At 32.2% G+C, this 19,047-nt stretch overlaps 1 protein-coding gene across 9 annotated transcripts in view; it reads left to right on the top strand.

Annotated features, from left to right (window-relative positions):
• Positions 1 to 18,813, top strand: part of LOC145296721 (uncharacterized) — a 128,480-nt gene extending 109,667 nt beyond the window's left edge. For all 9 annotated transcript variants that reach the window (XM_080142712.1, XM_080142713.1, XM_080142709.1 and 6 more), the window contains 3 exons: positions 3,248 to 3,395; positions 8,236 to 8,347; positions 17,624 to 18,813. In XM_080142712.1, the coding sequence (XP_079998838.1) occupies positions 3,248 to 3,395; positions 8,236 to 8,347; positions 17,624 to 18,619 (1,256 nt within the window). In that variant the 3' untranslated portion in view covers positions 18,620 to 18,813. The remainder of the gene's footprint in view (positions 1 to 3,247; positions 3,396 to 8,235; positions 8,348 to 17,623) is intronic.
• Positions 18,814 to 19,047: the final 234 nt, after the last annotated feature.

The following is a 19,047-nucleotide window of genomic DNA, read 5'->3' as shown; positions in this document are numbered from 1 at the left end:
CACATACACCCTGCCATCCTTGAATCTCTTATGCCATTCAAAAACTGATGCTTGATTCATGTAAGATGGCCCAAAAGCAGTTTGAAGCATTTGATATATTTCTATGACATCATTTTCAAGTTTAAAACATAATTTTATTGCATATCGATCTTGTATAGTGTTCTCACGTCCAGACTGCATTTTTAAAATTTACCAGCTGTGACGATTTGGCTTCAATAGTTTGTATTCCAATTCCTGCTGTAGCTGTTCATTTGAACCAGCAATGATAAAAATTAGTCAGTCATCTCAAAAGATGTATATCAATAACATACTGAAATTTCAATGGTCTACAACAATTTTAAATGCCTGGAAACTTATTGAAGACACTATATATATATATATATATATATATATATATATATATATATATATATATATATATATAGGGTGTCTTAAGTAAGTTTCCAGACTTTTGTACAAAGACTATTACTCCCCCAACAAACGCAAAATTATATTAATCTTTCCAACCAAGAACTAACGGAGCATCAAAAAGAATTTCTCGCGCTCGGAACCAATTTTCATTTATTTAGCACTTACAAGCACCAAAATAAAAAGGCCGAAACCCTTATACGAAAATCTTGTTAACCTAGAAAACGAACAGAAAATCATCACACACCCAGGAGTAAAAGATATGCTTAGGGTGAGGCTATGAAAAATAGATTCCAAAAATCTAAAACTATTTTAACCGATAACTTAAAAAATACTACCAATGAACCACCCGGACTTTACTAACAAATCAGTGAACTCATACAACGTAAAATCCACAGAAGAACTTATGCAGATTCTTGAACCCATTAAAATCAACAATAAATGTCGAAAATCTTTTTACAAATGTACCAGTAAATGAAACAATTGACATTATCATTGACAACATATATAACAATCCAACCCTTCCTCCACTTAAAATGAGTTCAACAATTTTAAAAGTTATTAATAATGTGCACAACTAAATTTCCATTTTATGATCATCTGGAAAATACATACACACAGGTGGATGGCGTAGCTATGGGTTCCGCATTGGAATCAACATTCAGTAACTTTTATATGGCCCATCTGGAGAATAAGGTTTTTGATTTGGTAGAGAAGTCTCCAATTTATGTTCGATATGTGGACGATAGATTGATTCTTGCCAATAGCATAGAGGAAATAGAATATTTAAAGGGTGCATTTCAGAGAAATTTCGTCCTTAATTTCACATACGAACTAAGTGCCGATAAGAAATCTCGTTCTCATTGACTCTAGTAGCGACGAATTTATCACCTCCGTTTTTGTAAAAACCTACATCAGTTAATTCCTGTATTTTAAATTTTAAAACTGAATGTTCGTTTCGTTATAAAACCAATATAATACAGAATGTTATACATCGTGCGAAGGCGATTTCCTCAAACAAAAAAAATATATTCTTTAATGAATTATAAAACAAGTTTTAGTCAATAACCAATTCCCAAACTCTCTTGGAGATAAACAAATAAAACTAGCTATCAGCCACTTGAATCAAACTAATAATATCCAACAAGAAAATTCTTAACCTATTTATATATATTACCGTAACCAGCTACGCAAGAACTCCAAAACTGATGAAAGTATTCTAAAAAGTATAATCTGTCGATACGTGGTTCCCAATTATAACAAAAATATAAAATTCATTATCTATTATAAAAAAACTGCAGACAACCAACTTCGTAATCAAAACATTTCGCAGACAAATAACTTGTTAGAAAAAAACAATGTGGTTTACCAATTTAATTGTCCATTAGGAAAGTGTACCTCTAATACTAATAACTACATAGGCTATACTACAAATACGCTGTCGCGAAGATAAACTCTCCACCTCTCCGATTCTAGTTCAATATCGCAGCATTTGGGAAAACATGGCTGCCATCATTCGGAATTCCGAAGAATCATAGTTGAGAATACCAAGGTTTTGCTAAGCGAAAATAAGAGAGAAATGTTAATAGATTAAAAATACTCGAAGCATTGTATATTAAAACAAAAAAGCCCCAGATGAATAATATCAATTACGAATGCAGTCGAAATATGTTAAAATGCTTAGAATATTAGATTTTAAATTTTAAATATGAATATATATATATATATATATATATATATATATATATATATATATATATATATATATATATATATATATATAACTACTTCATTTACTCACATAAAATTAATATACGAAAGTATAGATTTATGCGTAAACTTATAAGCCTGAGGAATCCTGGAGTGGATGAAACGCCGAATATTCAGTGTAGCTTAATCGCCATATATATTTTATAAATTACTATATATATATATATATATATATATATATATATATATATATATATATATATATATATATATATATATATATATATATATATATATAAGTCCGCCCACTTAACTCATAATAAGCCACCGCGTGACCGTGACAAAAATATGTGTATATATAATTGAAAAATAAAACAACAACATAATTTCTACAACACAATATGCCTGAGGATGATAGAGGTATCTCTGTTGAAAGCACTCGCTATGGATCCATCTTATACAATTTTGAAAAAAAAAAAGGAAGATAATAAAACAGAAGAATTCCTGCTCTTCAATAACACTTGTTTGAATATATATATATATATATATATATATATATATATATATATATATATATATATATATATATATATAAAGCTGAACGTCTGTGTGTGTGTGTGTGTGTGTGTGTGTGTGTGTGTGTGTGTGTGTGTGGTCACGAATACGCTCCTATATGGTTGACTATTTAAAAAAACTGATTAAATATAATGATAGAAGATGTATCGAGGATCAGGAATGGGTATGTTTTATCTGGCAGAACGGTGGTTCATAAAAATTGTGGGGTCTTTTTTCAATGCAAGTTTTTACAATTATTTTTTATTTAAACTTTTCGGATTAAAATTACAACTTCAAACATTAACTGATTGTGTCATGTTTTTAAAATTCTATTGAAAATGTTAATATTTGTAACCTTACAATGCTTCCAAATGAACGACTTGTCATTTATATATGCTGTATTTCGGGTGTAACACTCCCCTTTTCCAGAAACTGAAGTTTTATTCCGTATTAAACTGTATGTATCTTAAACGATTTTCCTGTTGCTAAATGACGTCAAAAACTAGATATGCAAGCAGAGAGGGGACAAGAAACATGATTTATACATTCGTGTCATGTATAATTATATTTGTAGGCTTCAGAGATAGAATCGAGTACTTCAAGGTGGTTAAACAAGGCCAGGAACATCTTCGAAAACGTGTTGACTCAACAAATGTGATGGTTGGGATCAACGGGCGTTCAGTTGAGGATGCAAATATTGCCAAAATAGAAAGTACTGACAGGTAAGTGTAAAGTAACCTCAGTGCTACTAATAGCGCATGTTTGAATATATATATATATATGTGTGTGTGTGTGTGTGTGTGTGTGTGTGTGTGTGTGTAAATATATTTTATTTCCTTATAATATATACCAATCCTTATTTAAAAAGCTCAATGTAATTACAGAGCAATATAGTGAATAAATGACAAAAGACTATATTTCAAAGTTCATGATGTTGACCATCTTATAATTTATTCTTTTAATTCAGTTGACATTTACAATTCTTAACAGTGTCTGTTTTGTAGCGCAAAATCAATCACTTAATTATTATATCAGTTGATTGTATCAATGGATTATATCGGATTGATTGTTGCTATATCTTCTGATGAGTTAAGGGCAAAATAGATTCACTAATTGTAATAATAATGAAGTGATTGATTTTGCTCTACGAAACAGAAACTGTCAAGAATTGTAAATGTCAACTGAATTAAAGGAATAAATGATAAGATGGTCAACATCCTGAACTTTGGAATATAGTCTTTTGTCATTTATTCACTATATATATATATATATATATATATATATATATATATATATGTGTGTACAGAAAGAACAATAAACAATGCTAATGTAATATCTTTCAACATGTCGATGAGGAAATATAAAAGAGGAAAAAAGAGCAAAAACAAATGAAAAAATTAAACATACAATAAACACAAAAATGAAAAAATGAAAAGATAGACCATAATAAAACCAAAAGAGAAGTTAAAAAGAAAAATAGAAGGGGGAGCAAAACGTGGTTTAATCCGCCGTTCAGCCACCACATACAAAATATCATCCTGAAAGAATTTTACCAAATTATAGAAAAATAATTCCCGCAAGGTAGTAAACTAAGTAAGATAATTAACAAAAAACACTTTTAATCTATTCTTCTCTGCTAACTTTACAAATACCATAATTGGCTCAAATAACACAAAATTAAACACATTTTTGAAAAATAGAGATAGGACAGAAAATGAATCTAACAACATAAAAGATTGTAACTGCTGGGACCCTAATGAAGGTCCAATGAGGGGAACTGTTTAACTTCAAACTTAGTATACAAATGTGAAATTATAACAAATAATGAAACTAAAGTATATCTGGGGAGCACCGGAACTTGCTTTAAGGACAGATATCGTAATCACCTAGAATCGTTTAAAAATGAAACTGAGAAAGAAAATAACACCAAAAATAATGAAAACAACAACAATGTAAATAAAAATGAAAACAACAATAGAAAGGATCATAACAATAGTAACAATCACAACTACTATAACGAAAATAGAAACAGAACGAATAATAATAACGAAAACAACCGGAAAAACAAGAAAAGTCAACCACTTTAGTAGTATGGATTAAATAAATTAATTAAATAAAACTGAATATAAATTAAGATGGTCAATAATTGATAAAGGAGAAAAATATAACCCGATCAAATCGAAAAGATGCAACCTATGTATATTAGAAGCATACCATATACTGATATCAAAAGAAAAATTATTTAACAAACGACTAGACGTAATACACAGATGTTTGCACAGAAATAGATACTTAATTTCACGCAGTAGAGCAGATTAGGAAAAAAGTAGTAAAAACTAAACGCATAATATAAGGAAAGATAAAAGGTGCAAGGGAGGTAATCCTTGGCATAAAAAATGATACCATGAGAGTAATCTCCCCTTTAAACAGAGAATATACGAATTCAAACACCAAGCAAAAAAAAAAAAAAAGAACATCAAATAAACACGCGTAAATGTAAATTTCTCGACTGGTCTTTGTGTTTTAACTTTTCTTCAAAACTGTGAAAACTCGAGAACGTTAGTTCCTTGTTGCTGTGTGTTACATAGTTAAAAAGGGTTAAGTGGCAAAATAGTCCTTTTATTGCAATGATCAAATCATCGTCCAATGTTTGTCCAGCATTTTTGAGAGCGATTAAAACGGTTTCTATCATTATTATATAGTCCGTAACGCTTTCATCAATTTTCTTTTTAAGATATATTATTTGAGTATATAAAGAATTAACTCTTTTTCCCTTTTCCCGCGTAATATTTCAATGGCTTTTCTTCCATTATCGGCAGCTTCTCTCATTATCAGAGATAGGCTTTTTTCATCTAGGAACTCTACAAGTTTCGCAGAAACTTTTTTTTTATTTCTCTTATCATTGTTTCTATTTCTAACGGGATTAAGATCTAAAATGACATGGAACCAGAGCTCGATCGACGCACATGCCGTGCAACCTCCAAATTCGCTAGAGTGGCGCTTAATGTGTGGGAGAACAGAAAATTAACAATCAAGACCAAGATAGCGATGTATAATGTACGCAGATGGTTTAAGAATTTAATTTCCCAAATTTAATAATTTTGTTTCATCTCTGTCGATTAATACTATGATTAATACTGTGATTAATACTATTATCCAGTGGTTTACATTATCACTTCTGATCCCATAACCTATTACATGTTGCATTGTTAGTGGAAAGGATCAGAAATTACCAGAAACTCAAAAGAGGAAATATACAACACATGCGGACAGATAGAGAGACGAATTTATTGAAGAAGCATGGATTTTTTTTTATACAGAAAGGGAGATTAGAAGTAAGACAAGGGTTATCGGACTTTCAACAGTTGTAAAATCGGCGTTTTCTTTCGAGGGAGCATCTATTCAATATAAGTTGTTTCCTTTGTGTTTTTATTGCTTATTGTCTTATAATATATTTTTGTGGATTCGAACATGTGGATTTCTAACAATGCTCACCTAGAACCGGTGGAGACTCAACGCCTTTATCCATTGTCTGAAGATAGCGGTTTCAATCCTACCTAAAGCCGGTCAGATATTAGTTGGCCCAAATCGTGGTGAGACAACAACAACTATGGAAGGCAGTAATCACTGAGGATACATTTAAGACTTAGCATTCCTATCCCGTCGTGGTTAGCCACCTGATGAAGGCTAGAGAAATAGTTGACCAAAACATCGTGAAACAACTATGAAGATGAGGATAACAGTCTGCAAATAAATAAATAAATATATTTATCAGAGGTATTGTAATCATTTAATATGATGGAAGTAAGACATGTTGTGTTCAATTAATAGTATACACTGAATCGTTTACAATCAGTAAATAATACACGTCTATGTTTAAATATCGCTAAACATAATTATTTATTCATTTGTTTGCAACACAAAGGGAAATAACCCAGTATATATTCAAATGAATGCTAGAATCAATCCGCAGCACCTGACTGAAATATTATTGCTTGTAAATATTATTATTGTTTCTTAAATGACTTTGATTATAAGAGTTGTAGATTTTAGATTGTAATTGACACTATACATTAATTCGATCTCCTATTGATACGTTCCGTTTTACGGTTTGTAGGTTAAGATAGGTTTGTTTTGGTTGTTTTTGCTTTTTTACGGCATATCAACCCCTTTCGGGGTTATTTAGTGCCGAATCTAGTAATTTTGGAAAAGGTTTTTATGTTTCAAGTTTTTTTTTTAATTTCTTCTAATATTTATTCAATGTGTTTGGTTTGGTTTGGTTATTTTGTAAGGAAAATTGTTTTTGTTTTGTATTTTTCACTTTGCAGAACATGGTTAAGTTTTGCGAAGAGAAAGGGGAAAACAGTAATAACATAAATGCTTGATGCATTTTGGTTCAGGATAGGAAACAATGGAATAAAGAACGCCACCATTTCTGACGCCATTAGCTCGTGTAAGATCATTTGTTTTGGCGACATATCAATCGTTTTTGAGTTATTGAATATCAAAATACATTTGTTGCATGAGCAGATCCCCGGTAGTAAAGTTAAACAATAAAGTTGGCAAGAAAACGTGACCAAGGATCACGTGCGGGATCTTCAGATGATGGCAAACAAAAAAGTCGGTCACAAATCTTTTCAGGGCTCGCGAGGTGACGTCAGAACGAGGTCAAATTTTAGGATGCAAAATCTCTGGTCAGTGAGTGACCTCATTTTCGCTAAACAATGCAGATGGGAATGTCGTCGTCATCTAGACATAAAAAAGAGCTACAAAGAAGTAGAGAAAGATAGGGTGCTAGCAACACAGTGTTCTACACACCACAACCGCCAACCCCATCACGCTGCCATTAGATTTGTCAATCTGTCATCTAATGTATACACGGCTATATGACTGTCTGTCTGTCTGTGCCTGTCGGACTCTCTGTTTGTCTTCATATTTTAAAACCCTATCTCCCCCGAAACTAAAAGTCGCAGAGCGGTGCTACGGACCTTAAATGATTGGATTTTTTACAGGCAGTTTTTATGGATTTTTATTTGGTTTAAATATGCTTTAAGCGATCAAAAAATAGGTCAAAATTGAAAACATCGTTAAACATTTTGAACATTCGTCTGAGTTTATTTTTTATTTTTACATTTTTTATCGGTTTATATACCTGTGACGTTAGTACAGTGGTAAGGTCACCAACTTTTAATGCTACTGTTTCGTTTTGATTCTAATATATATATATATATATATATATATATATATATATATATATATATATATATATATATATATATATATATATATATATATATATATAATTATATTTACAAAAGTAAATGAAATATTTTTGATAACCAGCTGCGTGTGTTTTTCTGTTTTAACCAACGAGTGTTTAAGCCAAAGAAATGACGAACATTGTTATTTTTGAAATTGAATAGACTTAAACAATTGATGATTCGGCCATCATCAGAGTGAAATGTAACACATTGCTTTAAAAGGGTTGATTTTTTTTTTTTTTTTTTTTTGTAAACATGAAGACCAAATAAAGTTTTTTTTTTTTTTAATTTTTTATTTCAGTAAATCTGCTGGGAAAAGGATTCCAGTCTCCTGGGAAGATCAGTTGTCAAACTTTTCTGAAGATGTGAAAACTGTAAAATCAAAAAATTTGCACCATTCTTCACGACAAACGGTAAACGATTAAAAACAAAAATTTGTAAGAAAAAGTTGAATGTAAAAATTTTAAAAACAAATTATGAAACTATTTCGGACTATATCTACAGAAACACATTATGTAGGAAGTTGAGCAGTAAAATGTCTGTTCATATTATATTTAAATTTCTGCATGTTAGTGGTGGTAGTAGCTTCCTTCAGTCTTGCAAGATTATCATTACCCACGGTAAGGGTGCCTGCGTGTGAATTTTTTTGTGGCAAGAGTTGCACAATATCTAACACCATCTCCCCAGAAGTCGACATTCTTAAATAACAGTGGCAAGTGGATGTTCAGGACGACTGAAAACAATGCCAAGATAAGTGGAGAGCACATACAGAGCCTAGAATTACCAAATGGTCACCCATCTGATACTAGCTAGGCTCAACGTGGCTTAACTTTGGTGATCTGACGAGAACAGGTGTGTCAAAGTGAATATGCCGCATGTTAGTACAATCAGGGAAATCGGAGATCAGGAGAAAATTCCAAAGTCTAGCAGTTTGAGGAAAAAAGAAAAAAACGAATAATGTTCCATGCATTATTGGTTCAGGAAATAATGTTCAATGTATTATTGGTTGATTAAATAATGTTCAATGTATTATTAATTGATTAAATAATGTTCAATGTATTATTAATTGATTAAATAATGTTCAATGTATTACTGCTTCCTGAAATAATGTTCCATGTATTATTGGTTCATGAAATAATGTTCAATATATTATTGGTTGATTAAATAATGTTCAATGTATTATTGGTTCATGAAAAAATTATTCAATGTATTATTGGTTCATTAAATAATGTTTCATGTATTATTTGTTCCCCAAATAATGTTCCATGTTGTATTGGTTGATTAAATAGTGTTCCATGTATTATTGGTTGATCAAATAATGTTCCATATATTATTGGTTCATGAAATAATGTTCCATTTATTATTGGCTCATGAAATAATGTTCCATATATTATTGGTTCATGAAATAATGTTTCATGTATTATTGGTTGATTAAATAATGTTCCCTGTATTATTGGTTGATTAAATAATGTTCCTGTATAATTGGTTGATTAAATAATGTTCCATGTATTATTGGTTCATTAAATAATGTTCCCTGTATTATTGATTCATGAAATAATGTTCCATGTATTATTGGTTCATGAAATAATGGTCAATGTATTATTGGTTGATTAAATAATGTTCCATGTATTATTGGTTCATTAAATAATGTTCCCTGTATTATTGATTCATGAAATAATGTTCCATGTATTATTGGTTTATGAAATAATGTTCGATGTTTTATTGGTACATTAAATGATGTTCAATGTATTATAGTTTGATTAAATAATGTTCCCTGTATTATTGGTTCATGAAATAATGGTCAATGTATTATTGGTTGATTAAATAATGTTCCCTGTATTATTGGTTCATGAAATAATGGTCAATGTATTATTGGCAGATTAAATAATGTTCCCTGTATTATAGGTTCATGAAATAATGCTCAATGTATTATTGGTTGATTAAATTATGTTCCGTGTATTATTGGTTCATTAAATAATGTTCCCTGTATTATTGATTCATGAAATAATGTTCCCTGTATTATTGGTTCATTAAATAATGTTCCATGTATTATTGGTTCATTAAATAATGTTCCCTGTATTATTGATTCATGAAATAATGTTCCATGTATTATTGATTCATGAAATAATGTTCCATGTATTATTGGTTCATGAAATAATGGTCAATGTATTATTGGTTGATTAAATAATGTTCCATGTATTATTGGTTCATTAAATAATGTTCCCTGTATTATTGATTCATGAAATAATGTTCCCTGTATTATTGGTTTATGAAATAATGTTCGATGTTTTATTGGTGCATTAAATAATGTTCAATGTATTATTGTTTGATTAAATAATGTTCCCTGTATTATTGGTTAATGAAATAATGTTCCCTGTATTATTGGTTCATTAAATAATGTTCCATGTATTATTGGTTCATTAAATAATGTTCCCTGTATTATTGATTCATGAAATAATGTTCCATGTATTATTGATTCATGAAATAATGTTCCATGTATTATTGGTTCATGAAATAATGGTCAATGTATTATTGGTTGATTAAATAATGTTCCATGTATTATTGGTTCATTAAATAATGTTCCCTGTATTATTGATTCATGAAATAATGTTCCCTTTAGTATTGGTTTTTGGAATTATATTTCGATGTTTTATTGGTGCATTAAATAATGTTCAATGTATTATTGTTTGATTAAATAATGTTCCCTGTATTATTGGTTAATTAAATAATGTTCCATGTATTATTGATGTAGGTTCACGTTGCACTTGAACTTCTGCTCGTCAGTATAGTTGGGGAAGCAGGTTCTGGGGAAGAAACTACTGGAGTAGAAAGATCTTTTACATCTAGGATCTCTATAATGTGTGGGTGGGATTTTGCAGCCTGTCGGGTCTGTCGAGGGTGTTCATGTAGCGGAGGTACAAGTGCTTGCAGTTCGTCAGAGCATTCACCATTAAAATACTTGTAGAACACATAGAGGGATGTAACATTTCGTCGATGGGACAGAGGCTGAAGCTTAGACGCCAGTTCAGGGCCTATGAAATTTGGGACTCTGTTTTGAACCTTGTCATGGAGCGAGAGACTAGTAACAGATGCACCAGCACAAATATGACATCAATACTCCCTACATGGGCGAATGGTGGCCTTATAGATGTATAGGATACTTTCGGGTGTTAGTAGTTTTCTAGCACGGTAGAGAGAGCCCACCTTCCTTGCAGCGCCCTTGACAATGCCTTCGGTGTAATTGTTCCAACTCATGTTTCCTGTGAACGTTAGTCCAAGCAGGTTGAAAGATGTACTCTCAGATAAAGAGTCGTTGGCCCTTGCTATAGGTGGTAGAGAAGGTTTCTTGTAATTATTGAATGAAACTAGTTTAGTCTTGGCGGCATTGAACGTGACCATCCCTTTTTGTCCCCAATTCACTACAGTTTGGAGGTCATCCTCTAGTGTTTCTGCCATTTCTTTAGATATGTGTTCATTTGTTTTCCTGTCGTGCCTGTTATAGGGTGTGGTGTCATCAGCATATATACACATATATAGGCAATTTTGTCGGGGAGGTCATTTATGAATATCAGGAACAATAGAGGTCCAAGGATAGACCCCTGAGGCACTCCCACATTTATATCACACTGTTTAGATGTATGACCGTCGAGGACAATCTGGATTTTTCTCTTATCTAAGAAGGATTTAGTTATGTTAAGTATTCTACCAGTGAAACCGTATATCTAATTTTCCTGAGGAGACCCTCATGCCATACCCTATAAAAAGCCTTAGATACCTCTAGAGCTACCGCTCTGCCCTCCCCTGCTGTGGAACGGGCTTGTCTAATTCCATATTGTTTGTCAGTCAGAAGTTTAGCATCTGTAAGGTGATGGACTAGAGCATGGTTAATTAAGGTCTCACATATTTTGGCAAAAAGTGGGAGGAGGCTAATGGGGTGATAATTTAAGGGGTCAGTTCTTTCGCCGGAATTCTTGAATACTGGTACAACAGAAGCAGTTTTCCAACAGCCCGGAAAGCAAGATTCATTAAGGCATTTGTTGTAGAGTTTGGAGAGAACTGGAGCTACTTCGGCTGAGCACTTTTTAGTAGCACAGCTCGGATGAGATCGGGTCCACATGCTTTTGAAATGTCAAGGTTTTTTATGATAGCATGCACTTTAGCAGAGGTGATTTTCAGATCGTCTAGCGTGGCGTCTGTCCGCATAGGAAATTCAGGTAGGGAGTGGTTGGAAGGATCCAGTGTGGAATTTGAGGCAAACCGACTGGCAAGCATGTTAGCCTTCTCGGTTGCTGAGCAAACAACCTCGTGATTGTTGGTTAGCGGGGGAATTGTTGATTGCCCATTATTTACTACACTGTTGTAGATTTTCCAGAAGTCACGATTTCCTAATTTTTGTGATTCGATGCGTTTTTTAGTGGTTTCAGTAAATTCTCTCTTAGCTGCCGCTATTTCTTTCTTAAAGTTATTTCTAGCTTCTATGTACTTCTGTCTGTTTGAACTGGATTTATGTTGGTTAAATCTGCGGTATACATGCTGCCTTTGAGCAATGGCAGTTGCACAAGTCGACGTAAACCATTGGGGAGAGTGGGGCTTGCTATAAAATTTTTGCATGGGAACATGCGCTTCGATTGCAGTTTTGAACCAGTCAGTGGTCTCGTTTGCGCACTGTTCAGCAGGAGGAGAAAAAATATTTCCCCATGGGGCATCTCTGATAAGATCTCTGATGGCTTCCCAGTCAGCCTTTTTATAATATCTCGTTGTTTTGAGCACCAGCTCTTCAGTTTTGGCTCTAGAGTTTAGGGCGATTCCAACCATTATCACTGCATGATCAGCGTTCCCAAGTGGGCTGTCGGCATTTGTTATACAATCATCACGAACTGTGGTAAAAAACAGATCTAGATGTGATGCATGTTGTTCTTCCTGGTCAGGGAAACGGGTTGGAAAAGCAACAATTTGTGATAGAGAAGCGATGAGTTGTGCTGCCCGCTGCATCTGTGTAAGTAGAGAATCCAAACAAGTTTTTGTGGTGGACATTAAAGTCACCAAATACTTGTGCGCTAGGGTCGAGGGGGAATGTCGTGTCTATGCTGTCAGAGACTTTGTTTTTTATGGTTCAGTTCTGGGTCGAGCGAGAGTGGTAGGGAAAGTAAAAAAGCTAATGTTGTGTTGCATGTTAAGTCTAAAGCGCATAAAGGCTTGATCATCCGATTCTAGGTTTGTTTCTCTAGTCAAGGGAAGGGTATTACGAATGTAAACTCCAACTCCGTGCATGTATCTGTCAGAGTCCTTACGACAGAGTGGGAGATATCCAGGCATGTTAAAGTAGTTAGAGGGGATGGAGGAGTGTAGGTTAGTATCACTTAGTGCTAAGATATCCGGGGTATTTCTTAGGAGAAATGTTCCATGTATTATTGGTTCATGAAAAAATGTTTCATGTATTATTGGTTGATTAAATAATGTTCTATGTATTATTGGTTCATGAAATAATGTTTCATGTATTATTGGTTCCTGAAATAATGTTCTTTGTATTATTGGTTGATTAAGAAATGTTCCATGTATTATTGGTTCCTGAAATAATGTTCCATGTATTATTGGCTACTGGAATAATGTATTATTGGTTCATGAAATAATGTCCAATGTATTATCGATTCATGAAATAATGTTCCATGTATTATTGGTTCATAAAATAATGTTCAATGTATTATTGGTTCATGAAACAATATTCAATGTATTCCTGGTTCATGAAATAATTTTCCATGCATTATTCGTTCCTGAAATAATGTTCTATGTATTATTCATGTCTGAAATAATGTCCAATGTATTATTCGTGTCTGAAATGATGTCCAATGTATTATTGGTTCCTGAAATAATGTTCAGTGTATTATTGGTTCATGAAATAATGTTCCATGTATTATTTGTTTCTGAAATAATGTTCAATGTATTATTTGTTCATGAAATAATGTTCCATGTATTATTGGTTGATTAAATAATGTTCAATGTATTATTGGTTCATGAAATAATGTTCCATGTATTATTGGTTGATATAATAATGTTCCATGTATTATTGGTTGATTAAATAATGTTCAATGTATTATTGGTACATGAAATAATGTTAAATGTATTATTGGTTCATGAAATAATGTTCCATGTATTATTGGTTGACTAAATAATTTTCCATGTGTTATTGGTTGATGAAATAATGTACGATGTATTATTGGTTGATGAAATAGTGTTTCATGTATGATTGGTTCATGAAAAAATACTCCATGTATTATTGGTTGATATAATAATGTTCCATGTATTATTGGTTCGTGAAATAATGTTCCATGTATTATTGGTTGATTAAATAATATTTCATGTACTATTGGTTGATTTAATAATGTTTCATGTAGTATTGGTTCATGAAATAATACTCCATGTATTATTGCTTGATTAAATAATGTACCATGCATTATTTGTTCATAAAATAATGTTCCATATATTATTAGTTGAATTAATAATGTTCCATGTATTATTTGTTCATGAAATAGTGTTCAATGTATTATTAATTGATTAAATAATGTTCAATGCATTACTGCTTCCTGAAATAATGATTCCTGTATTATTGGTCCCTGAAATAATGTTCCATGTATTATTGGTTCCTGAAATAATGTACGATGTATTATTGGTTGAGGAAATAATGTTCCATGTATTATTGGTTGATGAAATAATGTTCCATGCATTATTGGTTCATGAAATAATGTTCCATGTATTATTGGTTCATGAAATAATGTTAAATGTATTATTGGTTCAGGAAACATTGTTCAATGTATTATTAGTTCCTGAAATAATGTTCCATGTTTTATTGGTTCATGAAATAATGTTTCATTTTTTATTCTTTCATGAAATAATGTTCCATGTATTATTGGTTGATTAAATAATGTTCCATGTATTATTGGTTCATGAAATAATGTTTCATGTAGTATTGGTTCATGAAATAATGTTCCATGTAGTATTGGTTCATGAAATAATGTTCCATGTAGTATTGGTTCATGAAATAATGTTCCATATATTATTGGTTCATGAAATAATGTTTCATGTATTATTGGTTCATGAAATAATGTTCTCGTAAATAATGGCCGGTGTCCTATTTTATTTACCTCTCCAGTAGCTTAGATTCAAGTTCACAGGTTTAGTTGAAGAAACCTTGCCCAAGGACTAGCGCCCTATCGATTATTCCCAGTAAGATTTAAGGTCCTGGATATGACCTTAAACTATATCCGGTGGTGAGGTCCCAGCTTGTGGGCTTTGGGGAGTGTGGAGCCTCCCTTTAATTACCATTGCTCCCAGGTCCTCTGACCCGGAGTGGTAGTACATGTTAGGGTCTCAACTATGGGTTAAATAGAAATCGACTTGAAAACAAATATATTCTATTTAAAAAAAAATTCTTCCAAATCTTTGGATTCGGCATTAAATAACATGATAAGGGTTGATATACCGCAAAACAAAAACAAACAACCAACCAGTAAGATTAGACGAACAGGAATGTAATTGCTGCCGTACTGAATATCGAGAATATATTCACAATGTGTCTAAAATAAGGAAATTAAACTTAGTAAATATCCAACGTTATTATTGCTTTTTTAAATAATGTTTCACGTAATATTAATTCTTAGAATTTATGATCTACGCATTATTAGTTCTTGAAATAATATCTCATGTATTATTGGTTCTTGAAATAATATCCTAATTATTGTTGGGTTGGGACAAAAATAATGTCGTTTTTGACATGAAGTTAGACGTCAAAACACGACATTAATTTTGCACCAATCTAATATTAGTTTTTGAAATGATATTTTACGTTATATTGGTTCTTGGAATAGTATCCAATATATTATTGGTTTTTGAAATAATATCTCACGTATAATTAATTTTTAGAATTAATGATCTGCGTATTATTATTTCTGAAAATAATATCCTACATATTATTGTTTTTTGAAATATTATCGTATTATTCGTTTTTTTAACATCTTAAGTTATATTGGTTTTTAAATAATATTCCACGGATTATTAATTCTTAGAATTAATGACCTGCGTATTATTAGTTTTTGAAATAATGCCATACGTATTATTGGTTTTTAAAATAGTATCCTATATATTATTGGTTCTTGAAATAATGCCCTACCTACTATTGGCTATTAAAATAATGTCCCATGTAATATTAGTTTTTGGAATATATATATATATATATATATATATATATATATATATATATATATATATATATATATATATATATATAGTCATCCATGTACAGTACTGCTTAGCTGTTTTACAGCTTATCAGTGTGGCTAGACAAGCAACTACCTCAAGCCAGGATCGAAACCCGACCGCCCAAAGAACAGTCGGAGCTTCTAACCGTTGCTCTATTCGGCTGCTGCTATGCGGGCAACGAATTAACAATGTTTTGACATTGTCCAAATACCTAAGCGCACAAAGAGCATCGCTTAATACGTTAATGGTAGTTTGTATATCACTTCCCAATATGCTCGACCCAAGATAGGGAGCATTATAGTCATCCACATACAGTACTGTTTCGCTGTTTCACAGCTCATATATATATATATATATATATATATATATATATATATATATATATATAATTGTTTTTTTTTAAATAATATTCCACTTATTATTAGTTCTTGAAGTAATGCTCTACTTATTTTTAATTCTTGTTGGTTGGTTGTTTTTGTTTTACGGCATATCAACCCTTTTCGGGTTATTTAATGCCGAATCCAAAGATTTTGAAGAAATTGTTTTTAATAGAATATATTTGTTGTTTTCACGTCAGTGTTTATTTAACCCATAGTTAGGACCCTAACAGGTACTACCACTCCGGGTCAGAGTGGACCTGGGAGCAATGGTAATTAAAGGGTGGCTCCACACTCCCCAAAGCCCACAAGCTGGGGCGTCACCACCGGATATAATTTAAGGTCATATCCAGGACCATTTAATTCTTGAAATAATGTCCTGCACATTAATTTTTTGAAATAATGGCGTATATATTATTGTTTTTTTTTTTTTTTGTTGTTGTTGTTGTTTTTTTTTTTTGTTTTTTTAATAATTCTCTACATATTACTTGTTGTTGAAATAATATTCAAGGTATTATCGATTCTTAAAATAATGGCCTACGTATTACTGTTTATTGAAATAAGGTACCTTCTATTATTAGTTCTTGAAATAATGTCCTGCATATTATTAGTTCTTGACGTAATGCTCCACATATATTTGATTTTTGATGCTACCTATTATTGTTTCTTGAAACGATGTTTTGTGCATTATTATTGTAGAATTAATGTCGCACGTATTATTCTTGAAATAATCTTCTGCGTGTTATTCATAATTGAGTATTATGCCATACGTACTACTGGTCCTTCAAAAATTTACAATGTTTTATTAGTTCTGCAAATAATTTACCGTGTATTATTGCTTTTTAAAATTATATTTTATGTGTTTTTGCTTTTTGAAATATTCCACGTTTTATTGGTTCTTTAAATAATGTCTCAGCTATAATTCCTTCTACGAATGATGCCCATGTAATATAGGATTTTGAAATAAAGCCCAATGTTTTTTTTTTAATTCTTGGAATAATGTCACATATATCATTAACTAATGAATTAACTTCGTTTGTTTTACATTTTCTTTTTTAGAATTGTTGCGAAAATATCCAAATTAATATCCAGCAACCGACAAGCAAACTTATATGGCGACAAATGGTTAAACCATTTTCTAATTCTTCAAACCCAATAACCAAAATTGAATACAAAAACTGTTACCCAGAGCAAGTTTTGCCTGCATCTCCCACTTTCATCCAAATCCCGAAGCTAAGAGTGAATCTACGACATCGATACATTACGCACTGTGGCGCACAGCGAGCACCAGCCGCTCCCAAAATTTCCAAGACACGCTCCAACTCTTCTGTTGAAGAATTGACTGCCACGCAGAAGGCATTTCAGTTGTTATCGCCGCAGGTTTGTAGAATAAAATCATCTCAACCTGTTCGGTCTAATAAGACAATTGAGAATGAAATGCATGGTAGGAGGGCTTATTTGGAACGGGCATCTTTAACAAAGAAACACGCGTTCGACATTTTACCGGAACCTTCGCAAACGAGCGTTACAGAAGAGTATTTTCACGTCGCAAAGATAGACACCTGGCTGCCGTATAAGGCACACGATAAGAAAAAGCGAAAATATCGCAGGGAATTTGAAGATCTCATGGTATCACAGAATCATCAAGACAAGTGTGACGTGAGTGGCTGCGGATGTAAAACTGAGGTAGCACACGAGACAGAATATAAGACGAACATTCCTGTTCGAATGTGGCAGAAGAAAAACCCTGCTGTGAAGCTTGTCAAACCGGTTCGTTTCCATCTTCGGGACACAACGACCCTAGAAATTCGGGGTAAAGATCCAACAAAGATACAAGAAAAAGTGACATCAACTAAGAACGCTCGGATGATAGATTTTAGGATTCCCTTCTGTGCACAGCGAGATCCGGAGGAAGATGATGATCAATATGCAACAGAAGGCGATAGTGTTGAAATGGGACAATTTAATGACAAGTACTCGGGCGAAACAAAAGGAGCGAGATGGGGAAAACCAAATAAAAATACTTTTGCTCTTGACCGGCCGAAAACAAGATAACTTTTTGAACGATATTAAAAATAAGGGGAATTTTTTTTTTTCTCATCTGAATTTATGGGAAGGGTAGTTCTATTATTATGTACTGTTTTTCTTTTCTTTCTTTGTACTCTTTTCTTTATCAACTTTGTAAAAAAAAAAACATTAAAAAGAAATAATGCACAATCTCATTTAAATATTAAAATGAATTGCCTTATTACTTTTGAAAAATATTTTTCTTTTCAACTGCAGATTTGAAACTATGCAGTATTTTGTTTGTAATATTCAATCACATCAAATACGAGAAGCGCTCCAAAAGTAATGCCTCCTATTTTTCACTCCGCCTGAATAGATCAAAGGGGATTGTAAATTGTATTGTTATGATGAGTGAACTTATGCATTCATGACCTGAAAGTTTCACCCCTCTGTTGTAGATATTGACGGTATGAGAC

This window comes from Euprymna scolopes, chromosome 17 (assembly GCF_053919585.1).
Source record: "Euprymna scolopes isolate OS-2025 chromosome 17, ASM5391958v1, whole genome shotgun sequence".
In the NCBI taxonomy this organism is placed as follows: domain Eukaryota; kingdom Metazoa; phylum Mollusca; class Cephalopoda; order Sepiida; family Sepiolidae; genus Euprymna; species Euprymna scolopes.
This window is presented reverse-complemented; position numbering and strand designations above follow the sequence as displayed.